At 47.1% G+C, this 22,687-nt stretch overlaps 1 protein-coding gene across 1 annotated transcript in view; it reads right to left on the bottom strand.

Annotated features, from left to right (window-relative positions):
* Positions 1 to 241: 241 nt before the first annotated feature.
* malrd1 (MAM and LDL receptor class A domain containing 1) overlaps positions 242 to 22,687 on the bottom strand; it is a 134,288-nt gene continuing 111,842 nt past the window's right edge. Inside the window, exons 19-30 of the mRNA XM_038997260.1 lie at positions 21,381 to 21,506; positions 20,987 to 21,136; positions 18,140 to 18,297; positions 11,862 to 12,063; positions 10,943 to 11,224; positions 10,370 to 10,495; positions 8,834 to 8,900; positions 2,319 to 2,416; positions 1,944 to 2,040; positions 1,614 to 1,674; positions 426 to 527; positions 242 to 340 (exon numbers count right to left, since the gene is read on the bottom strand). Coding sequence (XP_038853188.1) covers positions 242 to 340; positions 426 to 527; positions 1,614 to 1,674; positions 1,944 to 2,040; positions 2,319 to 2,416; positions 8,834 to 8,900; positions 10,370 to 10,495; positions 10,943 to 11,224; positions 11,862 to 12,063; positions 18,140 to 18,297; positions 20,987 to 21,136; positions 21,381 to 21,506 — 1,568 coding nt within the window. The remainder of the gene's footprint in view (positions 341 to 425; positions 528 to 1,613; positions 1,675 to 1,943; positions 2,041 to 2,318; positions 2,417 to 8,833; positions 8,901 to 10,369; positions 10,496 to 10,942; positions 11,225 to 11,861; positions 12,064 to 18,139; positions 18,298 to 20,986; positions 21,137 to 21,380; positions 21,507 to 22,687) is intronic.

Below are 22,687 nucleotides of genomic sequence, written 5' to 3'. Positions count from 1 at the left end.
TCAAAAGTGGGGTTACAAGTTTATCAACTTTCAAAGCAGAATTACTTTTCCATTGTTCCTCAACTGCAGTATGCGATATACCATTTTCTAGCTCTGAGTCTCTACTTTTATCCAATGTAACAAACAATTTCAAATGTTGCTACGTAAGACCGAATCGAGGTGGTCGGTCACAAATGTATACAGTAAAGTTGACATGAGTATTGGCTATGGCACAGTAGTGTATGTAGAGTATCTGTTGTTTTTATGCTTCAGAGCTGCTGCAGTCAGCCCCATTGGCAGTGGAGGGGTACTGGTACAGAGGGTTTGGGAAGGACAGTTTGGCATCTCTCCGGACTGGACCCTGCAGAACACACACACAGCATTACAATTTGACAGAGAGACAGTGAGACAGTTGGCAGACAGGTCAACAAGAGATGGAAGCCTACCTCCCACTCCGCGTCCCTCCTCCAGGGGTAGACACTGATGGGATGCCCAGGACCCTCCCTCGTCTTGGGGTTAAGTCTAGGGCAAGTTCCCAGACTGGGGAGCTGAAGGGAGAGAAATAGTGAGAGACAATAGAGGAACTACCTTTGTCTCTAATCACTCAACCCACACCTCTGACTTCTTTTTGTTTCTAAAGGTTGCTCTTTATACAGAGTGAGCTCATGATAAAATTTCCCATTGACATCAGTCATCCTCTTTTTCCTTGTCAAATAGGCTGTGTCTCAAATGCCAGTATTCCCTCTATAGTGCATCACTACTGACCAGGCCCATAGGGCTCTGATCAAAAGTAGTCCACTATATCGGGAATAGGGTGCCATTTGAGCGACAACCATAGACTCCTCTCCTGTCCACTTCTCTGTGGATAAAGTGAGTGTTGCTCGCAGTGTGAAGCCTGTGTGATTGAGGTACCCTCTGTGTTATAGCCTGTTATAGTATGCACAACGGAGAGAGACTGATGAACCACACATACCTCTACCCGTCACAGCAGAAATCAACACCCTCCTGCGCACACACATGCACATGCACATACATACACACACGCACGGACGCAGAGAGACAAATGCACGCATGCCAGCACACACGCGTGCAATGTTGTGACCCCCGTCATTGACACTGTGACAGTGATGACTCTCACAATCACTCCCGCTTTTACTACCGCTCAATAACACACACACAAATATAAACACACTTCAGAAAATGACAGCCATCTCCTGAGTGAAATTGCTGTGATGGTATCTACTCCCCTGCAGGGTACGTTCTCAGTGGTGGTAGAGGAGAGAATGATTGCACACACACACACACACACACACACACACACACACACACACACACACACACACACACACACACACACACACACACACACACACACACACACACACACACACACACACACACACACACACACACACACACACACACACACACACACACGTATCATTGGAGAAGCGAAATGTAGGGCTTTGCAGACATTCTACTGACCACAATTACAATCATGTCTGAGAAAGATGTCATCCACCCACACACAAACTAAATTAGTATCTAATGAATTCTGGAACATATGGTTTAAGAACGATACATTTTATATGGGAGCTTGATTGTCATTGAACAGAGAAAGGGGGTGTGCTAACCTCTGCCCTCCAATCAAAGGCTGGGTTGTCCATCACCTCAAAGTCCTTCAGGTCACGTTTGCTGTGGAAGCAGACAAAAATCGGATATGTATTTTTCAGTAACAGTAACAATAATAACAGCAACAGCAGCAATAATGGGGCGGCAGGTAGCCTGGTGGTTAGAGCTTTAGGCCAGTAACCGAAAGGTTGCTGGATCGAATCCCCGAGCTGACAAAGGTAACAATCAAGACAGATCACACAGGTGTTTGATTGAAATCACAGTATTTTCCGACGTCATTCATGAAAGCAACGTCATAACCATCCCCATTAACAACCTAACCCGTGACTTACTTCAAAGAGTTTCTTTTTAGGAATACAAACAGGACACAGACAGCAATACCAAGAATCAGCAGGGTCAGTCCAATGGCTATGCCAGCATACACAGTCTCTATGGGTGAGACAAATACATGGATTTACAATCAATAAACACCCCAGAGACTCACACAGTCTTACGGTACATATAGGGTTGCAACATTCTGGTAAGTTTCCCAAAGTTCCCAGGTTATCCTGAAATCCTTGTTGGAGGATTCCTGTATATCCTGCTTATTCCCTCCTGATACCGGAAAACTTCCAACTGCGATTTATGGAAAACCTTGGAATTTTCAGAAAGTTACCAGAATTGTGCAACCCTAAGTTCATATAATAATATATTATATAATATATTACCTAGTCCAGGATCCTCTGGCAGGGCCGTTGAGATTGAGGAAGAGGGAGAGGGCTTTGGTCTCACGTGGCAACGGTTTCCTGTCCAACCATCCTGGCACCTGGAAAGGGTTAATATTAAGGTGAAGGGAGAACCAGCCACCTCTTCCCTCCATTCTACTGGCCAGTCACTTGATAACAAGATGGATGGATTTGCTATCAATGGGACTATCGAAACTGAAATATTCTCTGCTTTTCTGAAACATGGCTGGCTCTCTGACAAGATACCTCCTATGGCTATCCAACTCGATGGATTCTCCATGCCGACCAGACAGTGGAGTCGGGAAAATTGAGGGGGGGAGCTGCCTCTTCATCAACAACAACTGGTGTGCTGACTCGAGTGCGGTAGAAGTGAAATAGAAGTGACGACCCATTGTTCACCTGTCTTGGAATACCTGATGGTCAAATGCTGACCCTTTTACCACACGAGGGAGTTTTCAGCTGTTGTATACATTCCACTTTAGGACAAGACAAATAACAATCTGGCACTGAAGAAACTGTACTAGGCTATAACCATCCAGAGGCTGCTTTTCTGGTTGCCTGCGATTTTAATTCAGCATCATTAAGACATTTCCATCAACACTTCTGCCTTGCCACTAGGGGTGATACAGTCTAGAGCACTGTTTTTCTACCCACAAGCAAGCACACAAGGCCCCCCCTCGGCCGCCGTTCGGCAAATCAGATCATGACTCCGTACTCTTGCTTCCTGTTTACAAGCAGAAGCTCAAACAGGAATTACCTGTGACTTGCATGGTTGAGAAATAGTCTCCAGAATCAGAGATTATGCTACAGGACTGCTTTGCTAGCGCTGATTGGAATATGTTTCGGGACTCTGCCGATAACATCGACAAGCTAACCACCTCCGTCACCGGCTTCATTTGGAAATGCATCGGCAACGTTGTCCCCATAGGATAGGGCTACCACACACAGAGCTATCGCGGACAACCCTGAGGCTACGGCTGATGACAGGAACAAGTACAAGAAGTCCCACTATGACCTCCACAAAGTCATCAAACGAGCAAAAGGACAATATAGGAATAAAATGGAATCATTACACAGGCTCTGACGCGCGGCGCATGTGGCAGGGGCTACAGTCCATTACGGATTACAACGATGCCTCTCTACCAGACGAGCTCAATGCATTTTATGCACGCTTTGACAACAACATCGTGCCGGGTGTGAGGACCGCCACCAACCCAGAAGATTGGGTGATCTCGCTCTCCGAGGCTGATGTGAGTAGTCTTTCATCAGGTCAATACCCGCAAGGCCGCAGGGCCCCATGGTATTCCAGGGTGCGTTTTCAGAGCATGCGCAGAACAACTGGTATATTCACAGTAATTTTCAACTTCTCCTGGTCCCAGTCTGTAATCTCCACATCTTTTAAGATTACCACTATCATCCCTGTTCCCAAGAACTCTAAGGCTTCATGCTATCTGTAATCGTGAAGTGCTTTGAGAGGCTGGTTATGGCACACATCAACTCCATCATCCCAGACATCCTAGACCCACTCCAATTTGCATACCGTCCCAACAGATCCATCGATGAAGCAATCTCAACTGCACTCCACACTGCCCTCACCCACCTAGATACGAGGAATACCTATGTGAGAATGCTGTTCATTGACTACAGCTCGGAGTTCAACACCATTGTCCCCTCCAAGCTTGTCACCAAGCTTAGGACACTGGGACTGAACACCTCCCTCTGCAACTGGATTCTGGACTTCCTGACAGGCCGACCCCAGGTGGTGAGGGTAGGCAACATCACCTCCACCACGCTGACACTCAACAGGGGTGTGTGCTTAGACCCCTCCTGTACTCTCTGTTCACCCACGGCTCCAACACCGTCATCAAGTTTGGTGACGACATGACGGTGGTAGGCCTGATCACCGGCGACCATGAGGCAGCCTACAGGGAGGAGGTCAAGTTCCTCCGTGTCCAAATCCCTAAGAGCTTAAAATAGTCCACACACGCGCGCAGTCGTGAATAAGGCGCGACAGCATCTCTTCCTCCTTAGGAGGTTGAAAAGGTTAGGCATGGGCCCTCAAATCCTCAAAATGTTATACAGCTGTACCATTGAGAGCACCTTGACTGACTGCATCACTGCTTGGTATGGCAATAGGACCGCCCTCGATCGCCTGGCACTAGAGGGTGGTGTGGACAGCCAGGTACATCTCCCTGCCATCCAAGACCTCTATATCAGGCGGTGTGAAAGGAAGGCCCGGAAAATCGTTAAAGACTCCAACCACCCAAGCCATAGACTGTTCTCGCCGTTTCCCCAAGGCAAGCGGTACCAGTGCATCAAGTCTGACACCAACAGGCTCCTGAACAGCTTCTATCCCCATGCCATAAGACTGCTAAATAGCTAATAAAAGGGCTACAAGGACTATCTGAGTTGACCTTTCGTATTTTATTCTCTCTGCACACTCACAGGGTCACACACACTACGCACACTGATACTCCAACACACACACAAACACTCACTCCATCACTTGCTCACACACACACACACACACATAATATGTGCATACATTAATACTGACTCTACACATACCGACTCACATACAATCATCATATACGCTACTGCTACTGTTTATCATATACGCTGACATCTAGTCACCTTACCCCTATACATATTTACCTCTATCACTCCAGTATCCCTGCACATTGGAAATATGGTACTGGAACTTATCCTGTATACAGCGTTCGTCTTCTTTTTATATATTTTTGGTTTTACCTCGTTATGTTTAGTGTTACGTTGTTATTGATGACTGCATTGTTGGGGTTTAGAGCTTGCAAGCACGACATTTCACTGTACTTGTGCAGGTGGCATTGAAACTTAAGCACAAACTTCACACTGAATGTCCACACTGAATGAGCGAACAAAGGCTTGGAAGAAAGTAAAGGAGGTGCAACCTCCTCAACGGAAAACAATGTCCCTCTTATGTGGAGAATCCTACATGGACAGTACCAGTCGACGGAACAAGGAGCTTCATTCAGACACCTCAGTTGAGTGATTAGGGTGCCTCTCCATGGCACTGCCTTTGAGAAAACAACCCATTTATTCAGGACTTCTCTTCCAAGTCCACATCTGCTTAATACCATGGCTAGTTTTTGGGGTAGAAATGTGCCGCCGTGGGATTTTCTAATGCAAAACAAACATTCCTGGACGAAACATACGGCTTGCATTAAGTTGTGTTATATTCTCATTCCGAAGGGTCTCTTTGCATATTGTGTGGCAGGCTGGCCAGGACTGTAGGCTGGGCTCTGGTCCAGCTTCTTGGAGGATCCTGCCCAGAGGACCAACATGACCTGCTAAGTCTGAACCTCTGACTCCCTGACATATATAGGCCCCAGGCACCACTACATGCTCGGGTCTCTGACTCCATATTAAAGCCTACCGTGGCACAGCACTGCACAGTCTGTCACATAATCATGAAAGAGAGAGTGAGAGAAGGAGAGAAATGGGAAAGGGGCAGCAAGAGATTGAGCAAGGGAGGGAGGATGAGAAACAGGAAAGAGGAGAGCAAAGAGAGAGAAAGGTGAGGGAGGGAGAGAGAGAGGGGAAAGGGGGGTGAGGGAAATAGACAGTATTTTTACTGCCAAACACCAGTGAAATATCACCTCCCCAGAGTTTGGCCGATTTAAAAAATGTGGAACCATTTGCATCTCAATGTGACATTCACATAGCATTGTGGGAAAAGACACATAATATATTCCAGTCAGTCATGTGGCTTTGGAGTGCAGATACCAGGAAGAATGTGAAATGCCAGGTAGTAGTCAACATTAAAGAGAGAGTTCACCCAAATTACAGTAGTCAGGTAAACAAAGTCAGGTAAGCAAAACCATGGATTGCTGTCTTATCTTGTCCATGTATTGCTTACAGGTTAAGGAATTTAGTCATTTGGGTGAACTTTCCCTTTTATGTTGACATCAGCAGGTAGCTATAGTAAGTATATTGCCTAATGGTTAGACTAGGCGTTCTATCGAATGCAGAATATTTTATTGAAGATTTCACAGCGGTTAACTACCACTTGTCTTGCATGTCGTCAACTCTTTCCCTTTAATATCTCAAGTTCTAGTTCCTTAGCTCCTTAGCCCAGTATGTGGTTTGTGTAAGATAAAAAATGTGTGTGTGTGTGTGTGTGTGTGTGTGTGTGTGTGTGTGTGTGTGTGTGTGTGTGTGTGTGTGTGTGTGTGTGTGTGTGTGTGTGTGTGTGTGTGTGTGTGTGTGTGTGTGTGTGTGTGTGTGTGTGGTGGGCGACCACAAAGAGTTGGAGTTGAACTCTATCCACACGGGGTCACGCTAGCCTCCCTAAATCCAACGGATGAATCTAATGTGAAGGTCTTACGCGCTCTTCCCTCAAGACAATTTGCGGTGGGGGAACGTTCAAATATTGACCAGCGAGTGTCCATTGCAAAATCCCTCTGGGAACGTTCTGGGAACGCTGCGCTTGTCTGTGGCGGATAAATGAGCAGTGAGCCCCCTTCTAAAATCTGTCTGGGATAAACCGAGATTCCCCCATGGTCCGCCGAGCGTGTCTTTTCCAGGGTTGGAAACAAGACTGATGGGATTTCCATGTTTTGAGGCAGAGAGAGAGAGAGATAGAGAGAGATATATATATACACTGCTCAAAAAAATAAAGGGAACACTAAAATAACACATCCTAGATCTGAATGAATGAAATATTCTTATTAAATACTTTTTTCTTTACATAGTTGAATGTGCTGACAACAAAATCACACAAAAATGATCAATGGAAATCAAATTTATCAACCCATGGAGGTCTGGATTTGGAGTCACACTCAAAATTAAAGTGGAAAACCACACTACAGGCTGATCCAACTTTGATGTAATGTCCTTAAAACAAGTCAAAATGAGGCTCAGTAGTGTGTGTGGCCTCCACGTGCCTGTATGACCTCCCTACAACGCCTGGGCATGCTCCTGATGAGGTGGCGGATGGTCTCCTGAGGGATCTCCTCCCAGACCTGGACTAAAGCACCCACCAACTCCTGGACAGTCTGTGGTGCAACGTGGCATTGGTGGATGGAGCGAGACATGATGTCCCAGATGTGCTCAATTGGATTCAGATCTGGGGAACGGGCGGGCCAGTCCATAGCATCAATGCCTTCCTCTTGCGGGAACTGCTGACACACTCCAGCCACATGAGGTCTAGCATTGTCTTGCATTAGGAGGAACCCAGGGCCAACCGCACCAGCATATGGTCTCACAAGGGGTCTGAGGATCTCATCTCGGTACCTAATGGCAGTCAGGCTACCTCTGGCGAGCACATGGAGGGCTGTGCGGCCCCCCAAAGAAATGCCACCCCACACCATGACTGACCCACCGCCAAACCGGTCATGCTGGAGGATGTTGCAGGTAGCAGAATGTTCTCCACGGCGTCTCCAGACTCTGTCACGTCTGTCACATGTGCTCAGTGTGAACCTGCTTTCATCTGTGAAGAGCACAGGGCGCCAGTGGCGAATTTGCCAATCTTGGTGTTCTCTGGCAAATGCCAAACGTCCTGCACGGTGTTGGGCTGTAAGCACAACCCCCACCTGAGGACGTCGGGCCCTCATACCACCCTCATGGAGTCTGTTTCTGACCGTTTGAGCAGACACATGCACATTTGTGGCCTGCTGGAGGTCATTTTGCAGGGCTCTGGCAGTGCTCCTCCTGCTCCTCCTTGCACAAAGGCGGAGGTAGCGGTCCTGCTGCTGGGTTGTTGCCCTCCTACGGCCTCCTCCACGTCTCCTAATGTACTGGCCTGTCTCCTGGTAGCGCCTCCATGCTCTGGACACTACGCTGACAGACACAGCAAACCTTCTTGCCACAGCTCGCATTGATGTGCCATCCTGGATGAGCTGCACTACCTGAGCCACTTGTGTGGGTTGTAGACTCCGTCTCATGCTACCACTAGAGTGAAAGCACCGCCAGCATTCAAAAGTGACCAAAACATCAGCCAGGAAGCATAGGAACTGAGAAGTGGTCTGTGGTCACCACCTGCAGAACCACTCCTTTATTGGGGGTGTCTTGCTAATTGCCTATAATTTTCACCTGTCTATTCCATTTGCACAACAGCATGTGAAATTTATTGTCAATCAGTGTTGCTTCCTAAGTGGACAGTTTGATTTCACAGAAGTGTGATTGACTTGGAGTTACATTGTGTTGTTTAAGTGTTCCCTTTATTTTTTTGAGCAGTGTATATATAGAGCGAGAGCGATAGATAGAGAGAGAGAGAGAGAGCCAGAGAGAGAGAGAGAGCTAGAGAGAGCGATAGAGAGAGAGAGCTAGAGAGAGAGAGAGCTAGAGAGAGAGAGAGCTAGAGAGAGAGAGATCTGTAGCGAGAAGGGTCGGAAGAGAAAATAAAAATAGAAAGCATCCACTGTATATCATATGTGTGGCAGGGGGGTTGTGTGTAGTGAGTGTGTGCATGTGTGTGTGTGTCCATGTGAATGCATGTTTGCTGTACTCATACTCACATGCACATTGGCCCATGCCTCTCCACATGGCACTCTCCATGATGCAGACAGTATCTCGGAGGGCATTCTGCAACGAAACCAAACATATGTTTCAACAACACCCCTCTCTCATCGTACAGAGCCAGTTGAGACCAGGGCAACGTCCCAAATCACACCCCATTCCCTTTGTAGTGCACTACTTTTGATGGGCCCTGGTCAACATAGTGCACTACATTAGGGTGCCATTTGGGATGCATTCCAGCTCTTTTGGTGTAAACGATTCTCCAAATCTCCTCTCAGCCCCCCTTCTCTCCGTCTCTTGACACCACCTGTTAATCATGTCCACACCTAGGAAGTGGGAAATATGATCCACGCATCCACAATGTTTCTCTGACATCACGACATGCCTGGCAGAGAGACAGGGAATTGCCTACGGAGAGCAAAGTGGAAAAACCTCTTTAGTGAGAGTGTCAACATGTTACAGGTTTCTCCTCTCTTCCTTCACAACTGCTTTTGTCGCTACATTTCTCTCTCTCTTCCCTTACAGGAACAACACATGGTTTCACATGTGGAAACGTGTTATTGGAACACTTCTCGAGTTCACTTGTGAAATGCATGTTTTTTTCCCCTGAAGCGATGCTCTCCTCTCTCTCTCTCTCTCTCTCTCTCTATGTCTCTCTCCTCACTTTCGTCTCAACAGCATTGCTTATCTGGATTGTTCAAGTGTTGGAAATGATATCTCAGACCTGAATCCACTTAATCCTCCAATCACTGTACGGAGTGATTTGTCCAATCCCTAATCGTGTAACTCCAGGGTTGCATTTCAGGTGGATTCCAACCAAATGGGCGGTTCCGTTTGGTTTAATTTCTCGAAGGCAACGGAAAAGCTGAGGTTTTGAAGAGTGGTTTTGGCACTGCACAGAATGACCTATGAGGTGTGCTTTGAAGGCAGAATTGCTGTAGTTGAGAATGTCATTACAGCCAAAGTTGGCACATTTGAGAGCCACAAATGGAACAGAGTAAAGATGGGAAAATAATAATACATTGGAAATTCAAAGACGGACCTTTACAGTGGGAGCCAGGAGATAACTTTATTAATCCCTTTTACGGTTGCAAAATTCCGGTAACTTTCTCAAAATTCCCAGGGTTTCCAGAAATCCTAGTTGGAGGATCTCCTAAATCTGGGAATTTTCAATTTGAGAAAACCTGGGAATTTTAGTAAAGTTACTGGAACCCCCACCCCCTCTCCAAGTCCCCCCTTCCCAACACCCTCCACCCTGACAGACCATGTAACATAAGAAAAAGGGAGACAATATGAAAGACCGTTCAAGTCTAAGCAGTCTAACTTGGAGGAAAGACGAAGATAGAGTATGGGTGTGAGAGAGAGACAAAGAGAGAGAGGGAGACATAGAGGGTGTGAGAGAGAGAAAGAGAGAGGGTGTGAGAGAGAGAGGGTGTGAGAGAGAGAAGGTGTGAGAGCGAGAGAGTGTGAGAGAGTGTGATAGAGAGAGAGAGAGAGAGAGAGGACAAAGTATAGTAGAAGCAGTCAAACGTTACCATGGCAGCTGGACTCGTCAGAGTCAAAGGGTAGACAGTCAACGATCTGGTCACAACGCTTCTGGAGCGGGACACAACTGGACGAACTCTCACACACCAGAGACCCCAACGCACACTGCTGGAGAGCTGGGGAGGAAGAGGGAGATAGAGGAGAGAGATAGAGAAAGTCAGCTCTGTTCTCAATCACTTTCAATGTATTATTCAACACAATAGTGCTAAGAGAAGAGGAGCGTTCACACTGGTTTAAATGAAAAGATTTCTTCATCCATAATCATGTACAACTGAGTATTAGTGTGAAGGTGAGGCTGTGAAAACACTTATGGATTCTAACTGTAAATGTCATGTTCTGACACTGTATTTTTCTTGTGTAATTACAGGGTAACGACACACATGTGCGCGCACACACACACACACACATAATCCCCACCTACACACACACACACACACACACACACACACACACACACACACACACACACACACACACACACACACACACACACACACACACACACACACACACACACACACACACACAATCCCCCCTTAAAACACACAGTCAAGGACCCTTACGGCAGCTGTATTCATCCTCTCCATAGGGGCAGTCAGAGACTCCATCGCATCGTAGTAGGGAGGGGAGACAGGTGTTGTTTAAACACTGGTACTGGTCAGGGTGTGGACAGTGGTCCTGGGGGGGCAGGGTGCCTGGGACAAGGCTGGGACACTGCTCCTCATCTGACTGGTCAGCACAGTCCTCCTCCCCATCACACCTCCAGGACAGAGGGACACACTGGAAGGAGTGGACACACTGGAACTGACCCGCGCCACAGGTCAGAGGCTCTGGAGTCACAGGACCTGTGGGAAAACACACATGGGAGTTGATGTTGTCTTTAATGGTCCAGCTATTACACATGAACAAACACAACAATGCTAATGTTCTCTATGATCTTAATGGGCTGCGTCCCAAATGGCACCTTATTACCCCTAGGGCATGTAGGGCTTTGGTCAAAAGTAGTGCCCAAAAAGGGGTGCCATTTCAGCTGCATCCCATGTGAGAGGTGACTGTATACAGCTGAGGAGAGGAAGCGGATGAAGCTACAGTAGCTAGAGGAGGGAAAGGGAGGGAGGGGTGTGTGAAAACAACACAATACAAATGTAATTGCTTTTCTCCCCCATTGCTCTCTCCTCTCCCCCAGCGGCAAACCCAGACTCCACAGTGAATTTATACAGGCCCGCAGGCCAACAGGCTTCATTAGTTCCCTACACTACTCTACTCTTCCCCTGGCACAATGGAACCCGTTTATTGTGAGAGAGGGAGGGAGGCAGGGAAGAGGAGAGAGAGATGTGCACATCAGAGGAAATGGCAGGAATGTAGGGTGTCAAGTCGGGTAAAGGAAAGGAAAGGAGCAGAGGGAGGAGGAGAGAGAAAATATAATCGAGGAGTGAGGGGAGGGAGAGCGAGAGAGCATGACAAAGAGAAGAGAACTCTCACCCCCCACCACACACTGAGTGGTAAAGGAGATGTCATCCAGGGCGATGTCCGTCCACACGTCACCCCCCACCTCTGCCTGGAAGGTCACTCTGAAGGGAGTTGTGTTGGACAGGATCACACTTGCGTAGGACCACCGGTCGCCATGGTTACCACTGGCGGCCCACATTAACAGGCGGGCTCCGCTTGAGCCGACAGTGTAGACCTGAGATAAGTGTGAGATTACAGCACTATAAATGTCACTTAGCTGTGGCTTAACAAGGGACACACACACTTATTGTAGCAACCACAGGACAGGGATCCATGACTACAGTTAAGTTATTTATTTTTTGTAAATATTTACAGTACCAGTCAAAAGTTTGGACACACCTACTCATTGAAGGGTTTTTCTTTATTTTTACTATTTTCTACATTGTAGAATAATAGTGAAGACATCAAAACTATGAAATAACACATATGAAATAATGTAGTAAACATAAGTGTTAAACAAATCAAAACTATTTTAGGTTTTAGATTCTTCAAAGTAGCCATCCTTTGCCTTGATGACAGCTTTGCACACTCCTGGCCTTCTCTCAACCAGCTTCACCTGGAACGCTTTTTCAACAGTCTTGAAGGAGTTCCCACATATGCTGAGCATTTGTTGGCTGCTTTTCCTTTAATCAGCGGTCCAACCCATTCCAAACCATCTCAAATGGGTTGAGGTTGGATGATTGTGGAGGCCAGGTCATCTGATGCAACACTCCATCACTCTACTTCTTGGTCAAATAGCCCTTACACAGCCTGGAGGTGTGTTGGGTCATTGTCCTGTTGAAAAACAAATGATAGTCCCACTAAGCGCAAACCAGATGGCAAATCGCTGCAGAATGCTGTTGTAGCCATGCTGGTTAAGTATGCCTTGAATTCTAAATAAATCACAGTGTAAAGGTTTTCTTCCAGGGGTGAAGGAGAGGACCAAAATGCAGCGTAGCCAGTGCTCAACATGTTTAATTAAACAATAACCATGAACACTTAACAAATAACAAAATAACAAACCGTGAAAACCGAGACAGTCCTATCTGGTGCAGAACAAACACTGAGACAGGAAACAAACACCCACAAAATCCCAACACAAAACAAGCCTCCTATATATGAGTCTCAATCAGAGACAACGACTACCATCTGTCTCTGATTGAGAACCCACACTAGGCTGACATAGAAACAGACAAACTAGACACACAACATAGAATTCCCACCCAGCTCACGTCCTGACCAACTAAACACATACAAAACAACAGAAAACAGGTCAGGAACGTGACAGAACCCCCCCCTCAAGGTGCGAACTCCGGGCGCACCCCTAAAACTCAAGGGGAGGGTCTGGGTGGGCATCTGTCCGCGGTGGCGGCTCCGGCGGTGGACGAGGGCACCACTCCACCATTGTCTTTCTCCACCTCCTTAGCGTCCCTTGAGTGGCGACCCTCGCCCCCGACCATGGTCCAGGAACCTTCACCAATTCCCCTCTACAATAGAGGAGACAACTCAGGACAGAGAGGTAGTTCAGGACAAAAAGGTAGCTCAGGACAGAGAGGTAGCCCAGGACAGAGAGGTAGCTCAGGCCAGAGGGACAACTCCGGACTAGTGGCAGCTCCGGACTGAGTGGCAGCTCATGACTGGAGGGCAGCTCATGACTGGAGGGCAGCTCATGACTGGAGGGCAGCTCATGACTGGAGGGCAGCTCATGACTGGAGGGCAGCTCATGACTGGAGGGCAGCTCATGACTGTAGGGCAGCTCATGACTGTAGGGCAGCTCATGACTGTAGGGCAGCTCATGACTGAAGGGCAGCTCATGACTGAAGGGCAGCTCATGACTGTAGGGCAGCTCATGACTGTAGGGCAGCTCATGACTGTAGGGCAGCTCTGGCAGCTCCTGACTGGCTGGCGTCTCTGGCAGCTCCTGACTGGCTGGCGTCTCTGGCAGCTCCTGACTGGCTGGCGTCTCTGGCAGCTCCTGACTGGCTGGCGTCTCTGGCAGCTCCTGACTGGCTGGCGTCTCTGGCAGCTCCTGACTGGCTGGCGTCTCTGGCAGCTCCTGACTGGCTGGCGGCTCTGGCAGCTCCTGACTGGCTGGCGGCTCTGGCAGCTCCTGACTGACGGACGGCTCTAGCGGCTCCTGACTGACGGACGGCTCTAATGGCTCGGGACAGACAGGCGGCTCTAATGGCTCGTGGCAGACGGATGGCTCAGATGGCGCTGGGCAGACGGATGGCTCAGACGGCGCTGGGCAGACGGATGGCTCAGATGGCGCTGGGCAGACGGATGGCTCAGACGGCGCTGGGCAGACGGATGGCTCAGACGGCGCTGGGCAGACGGATGGCTCAGACGGCGCTGGGCAGACGGATGGCTCAGACGGCGCTGGGCAGACGGATGGCTCAGACGGCGCTGGGCAGACGGATGGCTCAGACGGCGCTGGGCAGACGGATGGCTCAGACGGCGCTGGGCAGACGGACGGTTCAGACGGCGTTGGGCAGACGGGCAGTTCAGGCGCCGCTGGGCAGACGGGCAGTTCAGGCACCGCTGGGCAGACGGCAGACTCTGGCCGGCTGCGACGCACTATAGGCCTGATGCGTGGTGCCGGAACTGGAGGTACCGGGCTGAGGGCACGCACCTCAGGGCGAGTGCGGGGAGGAGGAACAGGGCTCTGGCGATGCACTGGAAGCCTGGTGCGTGGTGTAGGCACTGGTGGTACTGGGCTGGGGCGGGAAGGTGGCGCCGGATAATCCGGACCGTGAAGGAGAACACGCGCTCTTGAGCACCGAGCCTCTCCAACCTTACCAGGTTGAATGGTCCCCGTAGCCCTGCCAGTGCGGCGAGGTGGAACAACCCGCACTGGGCTATGCAGGCGAACCGGGGACACCACCTGTAAGGCTGGTGCCATGTACGCCGGCCCGAGGAGACGTACTGGAGGCCAGATACGTTGGGCCGGCTTCATGACATCCAGCTCGATGCCCAACCTAGCCCTCCCAGTGCGGCAAGGTGGAATAGCCCGCACTGGGCTAAGCACGCGTACTGGGGACACCGTGCGCTTTACCGCATAACACGGTGTCTGACCGGTACGACGCCCTCTCACTCCACGGTAAGCCCGGGGAGTTGGCTCAGGTATCCAACCCGGCTTCGCCACACTCCCCTTTAGCCCCCCCCCCCAAGAAATTTTTGGGTGAGCCTCTCGGGTTTCCAGCCACTCTGCCTTGCAAGCGCCTCATAATGCCGCCTCTCCGCTTTTGATGCCTCCAGCTCCGCTTTAGGACGGCGACACTCCTCTGGCTCTGCCCAGGGTCCTTCTCCGTCCAGAATCTCCTCCCATGTCCATTCCTCCTTGTACTGCTGCTGCTGTTGCTGCTGCCCGTTGCCACGCTGCTTGGTCCGGGTTTGGTGGGTGTTTCTGTAAAGGTTTTCTTCCAGGGGTGAAGGAGAGGACCAAAATGCAGCGTAGCCAGTGCTCAACATGTTTAATTAAACAATAACCATGAACACTTAACAAATAACAAAATAACAAACCGTGAAAACCGAGACAGTCCTATCTGGTGCAGAACAAACACTGAGACAGGAAACAAACACCCACAAAATCCCAACACAAAACAAGCCTCCTATATATGAGTCTCAATCAGAGACAACGACTACCATCTGTCTCTGATTGAGAACCCACACTAGGCTGACATAGAAACAGACAAACTAGACACACAACATAGAATTCCCACCCAGCTCACGTCCTGACCAACTAAACACATACAAAACAACAGAAAACAGGTCAGGAACGTGACACACAGACAGTGTCAACAGCAAACCATCCCCACACCATCACACCTCCTCCATGCTTCACGGTGGGAACTACACATTCGGAGATCATCCGTTCACCTACTCACAAAGACACAGTGGTTGGAACCAAAAATCTCAAATTTGGACTCATCAGACAAAAGGACAGTGCATGTCAGAGCAAAAAACAAGCTATGAGGTCAAAGGAATTGTCCGTAGAGCTCCAAGATAGGAATGTGTCGAGGCACAGATCTGGGGAAGGGTACCAAAAAATGTCTGCAACATTGAAGGTCCCCAAGAACACAGTGGCCTCCATCATTTTTAAATGGAAGAAGTTTGGAACCACCAAGACTCTTCCTAGAGCTGACCGCCCGGCCAAACTGAGCAATCGGTGGAGAAGGGCCTTGGTCAGGGAGGTGACCAAGAACCCGATGGTCACTCTGACAGAGGTCCAGTGTTCCTCTGTGGAGATGGAAGAACCTTCCAGAAGTACAACCATCTCTGCAGTACTTCACCAATCAGGCCTTTATGGTACAGCACCCAGACTGAAGCCACTCCTCAGTAAAAAGGCACATGACAGCCCACTTTGAGTTTGCCAAAAGACACCTAAAGGACGCTCAGACCAGGAGAAACAAGATAATCTGGTCTGATGAAACCAAGATTGAACTCTTTGGCCTGAATGCCAAGCATTACGTGTGGAGGAAACCTGACACCATCCCTACGGTGAAGCATGGTGGTGGCAGCATCATGCTGTGGGGATGTTTTTCAGCGGCAGGGACTGGGAGACTAGTCAGGATCGAGGAAAAGATGAACCGAGCAAAGTACAGAGAGATCCTTGATGAAAACATGCTCCTGAGTGCTCAGGACCTCAGACTGAAGCGAAGGTTCACCTTCCAACAGGACAGCGACCCTAAGCACACAGCCAAGACAACGCAAGAGTGGCTTCGGGACAAGTCTCTGAATGTCCTTGAGCGGCCAAGCCAGAGCCAGAACTTGAACCCGATCGAACATCTCTGGAGAGACCTGAAAATAGGTGTGCAGCAACTCTCCCCATCCAACCTGACAGAGCTTGAGAGAATCTGCAGAGAAGAATGGGAGAAACTCCCCAAATACAGGTGTGCCAAGCTTGTAGCGTCATACCCAAGAAGACTCGAGGCTCTAGTCGCTGCCAAAGGTGCTTCAACAAAGTTTTGAGTAAAGGGTCTGAATGCATATGTAAATGTGATTTCTAAAAACCAGTTTTTGCTTTGTAATTATGGGGTATTGTGTGTAGATTGATGAGGGAAAAAACGGTAAATTTTTGAATAAGGCTGTAAGGTAACAAAATGTGCAAAAAGGCAAGGGGTCTGAATACTTTCTGAATGCACTGTATTTGCCATATATTTTAACTGTGCTGTGATGTTTCATAAAAGTTCTGAACTATTCTCATAGTTTCTACAGATTGTAAATTAAAGATATTTGCTCAGGGTATTATTATATTATTGATCGATTGACTATGACTTTTTAAATAACTCAGCAGTGCTATTTGCAAAGTTAGCTCCAGGTAAATGTTGCAATTCTTCAGCCATTCCTGAACATCAAAAACAATCTACATATGGACTGTACCAAAACAAATAATCTAATAATGCTGTCTCTGCAGCAAAATCTGCAGAGCTGGGATGGTTGTATCCCTTATCAGTCCGTCTGTCCGTCCGTCTATCTATCTGTGTATAAATAACATTCCATTGGTTGCAAGAATACGTTTTGAATCCTGGATCGTTTTGCGTATCAGTTTATAAACCATGCGCCATTGAATCGGTACATTGAAAATCTCTTCCCAACTATTTTGAAATCTATATGGCACAGCTGTCAATTTTTTTATCCTTAAATTAATCTGGTATACTTTTTTTATTCATCACAATTTTCTTTAACCAATTTTGGTCTTTAATGCAGGGCCGACAGGCATGTTCTTACTTTCTCCCCGTTCCACTTGCCTCTTCCATTTTTTTCGTTAAAATGAGTTGGTTGTAATTTTGAGTAGAGCAGACATTTCCATATATTTTTGTTAGCTGCATGTGTGACATAACACCACCAGTCCTATTTATTATATAATTTATAAAGATTATACCATTTAAATATATATATATATATATATATATATATTTTTTTTAATCAATTAGTATATTTGAGTTTAACCATAATATTTGTTGTAATATTTGTTCTATCTTTTCTGGTGGATTAAACTGATATTGCAAAAAACTTCAGTTTTATCCAGTGGAAAAGACAGAACAAATATTACAACAAAATGATTTATTAGGGCATGACTTAAAGGGCAAATTCAGGTTATTACTACTTAATGTTAGATGGTTCTTCAGCCTGAAAGGAGTCTTTAGGAAAGGAGCATCGGTAGTCCATGGTTCGGTTTTCCTAAAACAGCTAGCTACATAACAAAGGAAGTTATGGGGGAACCATCTATGTAAAATACTGAACTACCTTTAATTAAGCTTTCCTCCTACCTTTAACGTCCCCATCTTGTCTGATCCATGCATGTAGAACCAGAATCGTAGGTGACATAGGCCAATACTGGCTGGGAATGGGTTCCGCGTCGTAACCTTGGCGATGTCACCTTCTCTCTCTGTGGCAGAGTGCACATACAGAAACTTCCCTTCTCCACCTGTGGATCATGGAGAGAAATATGGAACCACATACGTCTCTAGTCATTTCTCCAGTAGTGAGTCAAATCAAATGTGTTTGGAGACTAGCTATGCTTACAGGTTCAAACTTAGACCCAGAATATTTCCTGATAAAGTCATATGACAACTCTCTGCTCTAAATGTGAACAGTATCGGACCACCCAAAACAACTGGAAGTCAAAGAACATTTTGTGAAGACGGTGTTACTGTCTAAAAGCCTGTTTCCTGCAGACATGCGTTGCTGAGAGTGTTCTTCTGATCTGCTTCTATTTAGTCTCTTAGACTGAGACTGAGAGGCCACTGAGGCGACGCCAGAACTAAGTGGGAGTTTTCCACATGAGCTAGAGGGGATTTGGGATCGTCTCAATGCGTGGTGAGTCCCACACCACAATATTCCCACCCGAAATACTGTATTTCCCTGGAGAATCTTCTAGAATCTTCAAAGTTCTTTATTCCTCATTTCTGTCTCTTTCATTCTAGGAAAGAGCTGTGTGCTGGTTTTTATTGTCTTCTAAACTTTTAATCAGCTTTTAAATGCAACGGTTAATCAGCTAATGCATGACTAGGGGATGCATGTCCTCTCCACCCCTACCATTCTGATGGTGGAACTAAGAGAGGTCCACCACTCACTGTGTGTTACCCATTTTCTTTGTGTGATGTTCTGCATTCTCTCTATTCTCTATTGTAGAGTATCTAAGCAGTGTGTGTGTGTGTGTGTGTGTGTGTGTGTGTGTGTGTGTGTGTGTGTGTGTGTGTGTGTGTGTGTGTGTGTGTGTGTGTGTGTGTGTGTGTGTGTGTGTGTGTGTGTGTGTGTGTGTGTGTGTGTGTGTGTGTGTGTGTGTGTTGCCTGACTGTGTGTATGTGATACAGCTGGCTAGGCCCATTGATCTGCCTCCCCAGTGAGATCATAAGGTCAGCCTGTGCCACAGAGCCTGGTGTCCACATTCATCTCCACGATCAATGAGTTGGGTGGCCAGTCACTATGAGCTACGTCCCAAATGGCAACCTACAATCGTTGTTATAGTGGAACACATTCATCCAGAATGTATAGCATTTTGTGTCCATACACTATTCCCTATATAGTGCACTACCTTTGACCAGAGCCCTAAGGGAATAGTTTGTGGCCACAATATGCTATACATTCTGGATGAATGTGTTCCACTATAACAACGATTGTCCTTGTAGAGTTCATGGGTCGACTTGTTGTGATGTAATGCATCATTGGATGGTGTAAAGGTCGGCTTTCTACTTGGTGTGTGTGACCCAGCACACATAAACACACACAGACAGGCATAGAAAGTCACACACACACACACACACACACACACACACACACACACACACACACACACACACACACACACACACACACACACACACACACACACACACACACACACACACACACACACACACACACACACACTCTTCCAGGCTAACACTAGCCTGGGCAGCCGTGTTTTTTTTAACAGTACACAATCCAAACAGCTGTAAATACCCCTTTAGATTCCTAATAAACGGAAGAATGCCTGAATTTCCGGTGCGGAAATCCTCTCATTGCCACAGGAACATTGTCAATCTGCTCTAATGCTTTGGGAGCGTCTTAAAACCAGCCACAGAAGATTGCATTCTGTGTGGTATACAGAACTAATAAGTAATGGACTCCCTGAACTCAGGCACACAGGCAGAATGATACTCCATGGCTGTGTCCCAAATAGCACCCTGTTACCTTTTGTAGTGCACTACTTGGACCAGGGAAAATAGGGTCCTGGTCAAAAGTAGAGCACTGTATATGGAATAGGGTGGGACGCATTTGGGACGCATCCCACTACTGTAGTGGTATAGAACCCAGAGTTTTCCCTGGACATGTGATCTGTTAGTTACAGCCTATTTGTCCTCTTCAGGTCATTTGGTCCGGAACAACTCAAGTTATATGCTATTCTACCTGTTCAGACCATGTGCACTCAGAACAAATGCTGGGTTGCATGCATTGGGGACATTAGTTGGGTTGTTTTCTTTGGGTTGTTCTTGCCGGGTTGTTGAGATATGACCCCTCTGTTCAGATCAGAAAACTAAAGGTGTGGCTTTCAGGGGGCGGTTCATCTGTTCTGTTATATTGTTAACATACGTTCAGGTTGAACACTGACAGTTTGGTAGCTTTAATGAAGTTCCATAAAAGCCAATGCAATCCCAATGTTGGGATATTTACCACTTTGTTACAATATGTAAATAATGATGATACTAATATAACATTAGAATATATAAGGTATAAAAAGTATTGAATAGAAAATTGAAATTTGCACTGTACCAACTTAACGTGATGATCAAGAATGACATTTACTCTCACGGGTGGCAAAAAATAACTATCTGAAAGCCACGCCCCTAATAAGCCATGCCTCCTGTAAATAACATTGCATTAAAAAGACCCAGCTGCTGGGTCAGCCCAGCATGAAAGTGATATATCTTAATTGATGGTTAAATTAACCCATGTTTGGGTAATCCCAACAACCCAACAGGTTGGGATATTCACGCAACCCAACTGGCTGGGTCAAAATAACCCAGCGTGTGTTCTGTCCAATATTTACCCAGCGCTGGGTTACCAAATTTTAACCCAGCTTTTTTCAGAGCGTGGTCAGTAAAATATCAATGTCCAAGGAGGGCAGTACTGACCAGGGCTGTGGTCAAAGGGGGGTCCAGTTCCTGGGGTGTCTCTCCTCTGACCAATCCTCCAGTCAAGGTCATCATCAGGGTCCTGAGTCAGCTGGCAGATCTCCTCCCACATGTCCTTTGGCATGTCAAAGTTACAGGCACCTGGTAGGCCTACAATGTGGCCTGGGAGCGAGAGAGAGATTGGGAAGAGGGAGGAAGAGCGAGACAGCGAGAAAGAGAGAAAGACAGAGAGGGCAAAGAAATAGCAAAGTTGCAGATGACTCCTTAATAGCTCTCTATTGTATAGTTCAGTACTCCCTAGTTCTGGTCCAGGGCGTTACCTGCGGCTTGCTGACGCTGAGCCATCAGCAAGCCGCACGTAATGCCCTGGACCAGAGCTAGCTCTACTCACCACAGTCTACCTCATCCGACTCGTCTGCACAGTCGGCCTTGCTGTCACACACCAGGTGGGACTCGATGCAATCACCGCTCTGGCAAACAAAGTCTGTGACCGCCGGACATGACGCTGGCACCATTGCACCTGGACCACACACAGACACACAAACACGCGTGCACACGTTCAAACCATACACTGATGTCTTTCCTCATAACAAGAAAGCCGTTGCTGTTTCCTCTGTTAGAGGCTGTTTCTGCTGTGAGCCAACTACCAAGCTGAACGAACAACCCCCCATAGCGGATCAAAAGACAATGTTCCTGAATAAGAATCAGAGAGTGTGTGCTGAGATGAGGTGACACTCTGGATGACAGTGTTCTCAAGGTGTGTGCCAGAGAATTTGAGCAGCTAGGAAGCCTACAGAGCAACGCACACACCTCTGTGTTAAATTCAGGACCGGTTACACAACAACAAACTAGGACTACAATCAAAGTATCCTCCTGCAGCTCAGCCACTTGTTTGAGAAGAGGGAGTACAGAACACGAGAGACGTGGTGGATCAGGTGGATCAGGTGGATCAGAGGTGTGTGTGTATGTCAAAGGTGCTTGTACAAATTATTGAGGGGGGTGAATATCTATGTAAATTAGATATTTCCGTAATTTAGATTTCAATAAATTTGCAAAGATTCCCCCCCCAAAAATTGACTTTGTCATTACGGGGTATTGTGCGTTGATGGATGCAAATTATTGTATTTTTTATTCATTTTGAACTCTGAAACACAACAAAATGTGGAATAAGTCAAGGGTATGAATACTTTCTGATGGCACTGTAAATTACAGAGTGAAAGGAAGTGTGTACAGAATAAAAATATTCAAAAACATAACTCCTGTTTGCATTAAGGTACGAAAGTAATACTCATGGTGGTGGCTAAATCATGTTATGGGTATGCTTGTCATCGGCAAGGACTAGGGAGTTTTTTAGGATAAAAATAAATAATAGAGCGAAGTACAGGCAAAATCCTAGAGGACAACCTGGTTCTATTTGCTTTTCAACAGACACTGGGAGACAAATTCACTTTCAGCACGACAATAACCTAAAACACAAGGCCAAATATACACTGGAGTTGCTTACCAAGATGACGTTGAATGTTCCTGAGTGGCCTAGTTACAGACATAAATCGTCTTGAAAATCTATGGGAAGTATTGAAAATGGTTGTCTAGCAATGGTCAACAACCAACTTGACAGCGCTTAAAGAGTTTAAAAAATAATAAATTGGCAAATATTGTACAATCCAGGTGTGCAAAACTCTTAGAGATTTATCCCAACAG

Source organism: Salvelinus namaycush, chromosome 7 (assembly GCF_016432855.1).
Source record: "Salvelinus namaycush isolate Seneca chromosome 7, SaNama_1.0, whole genome shotgun sequence".
NCBI classification, from domain to species: domain Eukaryota; kingdom Metazoa; phylum Chordata; class Actinopteri; order Salmoniformes; family Salmonidae; genus Salvelinus; species Salvelinus namaycush.
Note: the sequence above shows the minus strand (reverse complement) of the source record. Positions and strands in the feature narration are given on the sequence as shown.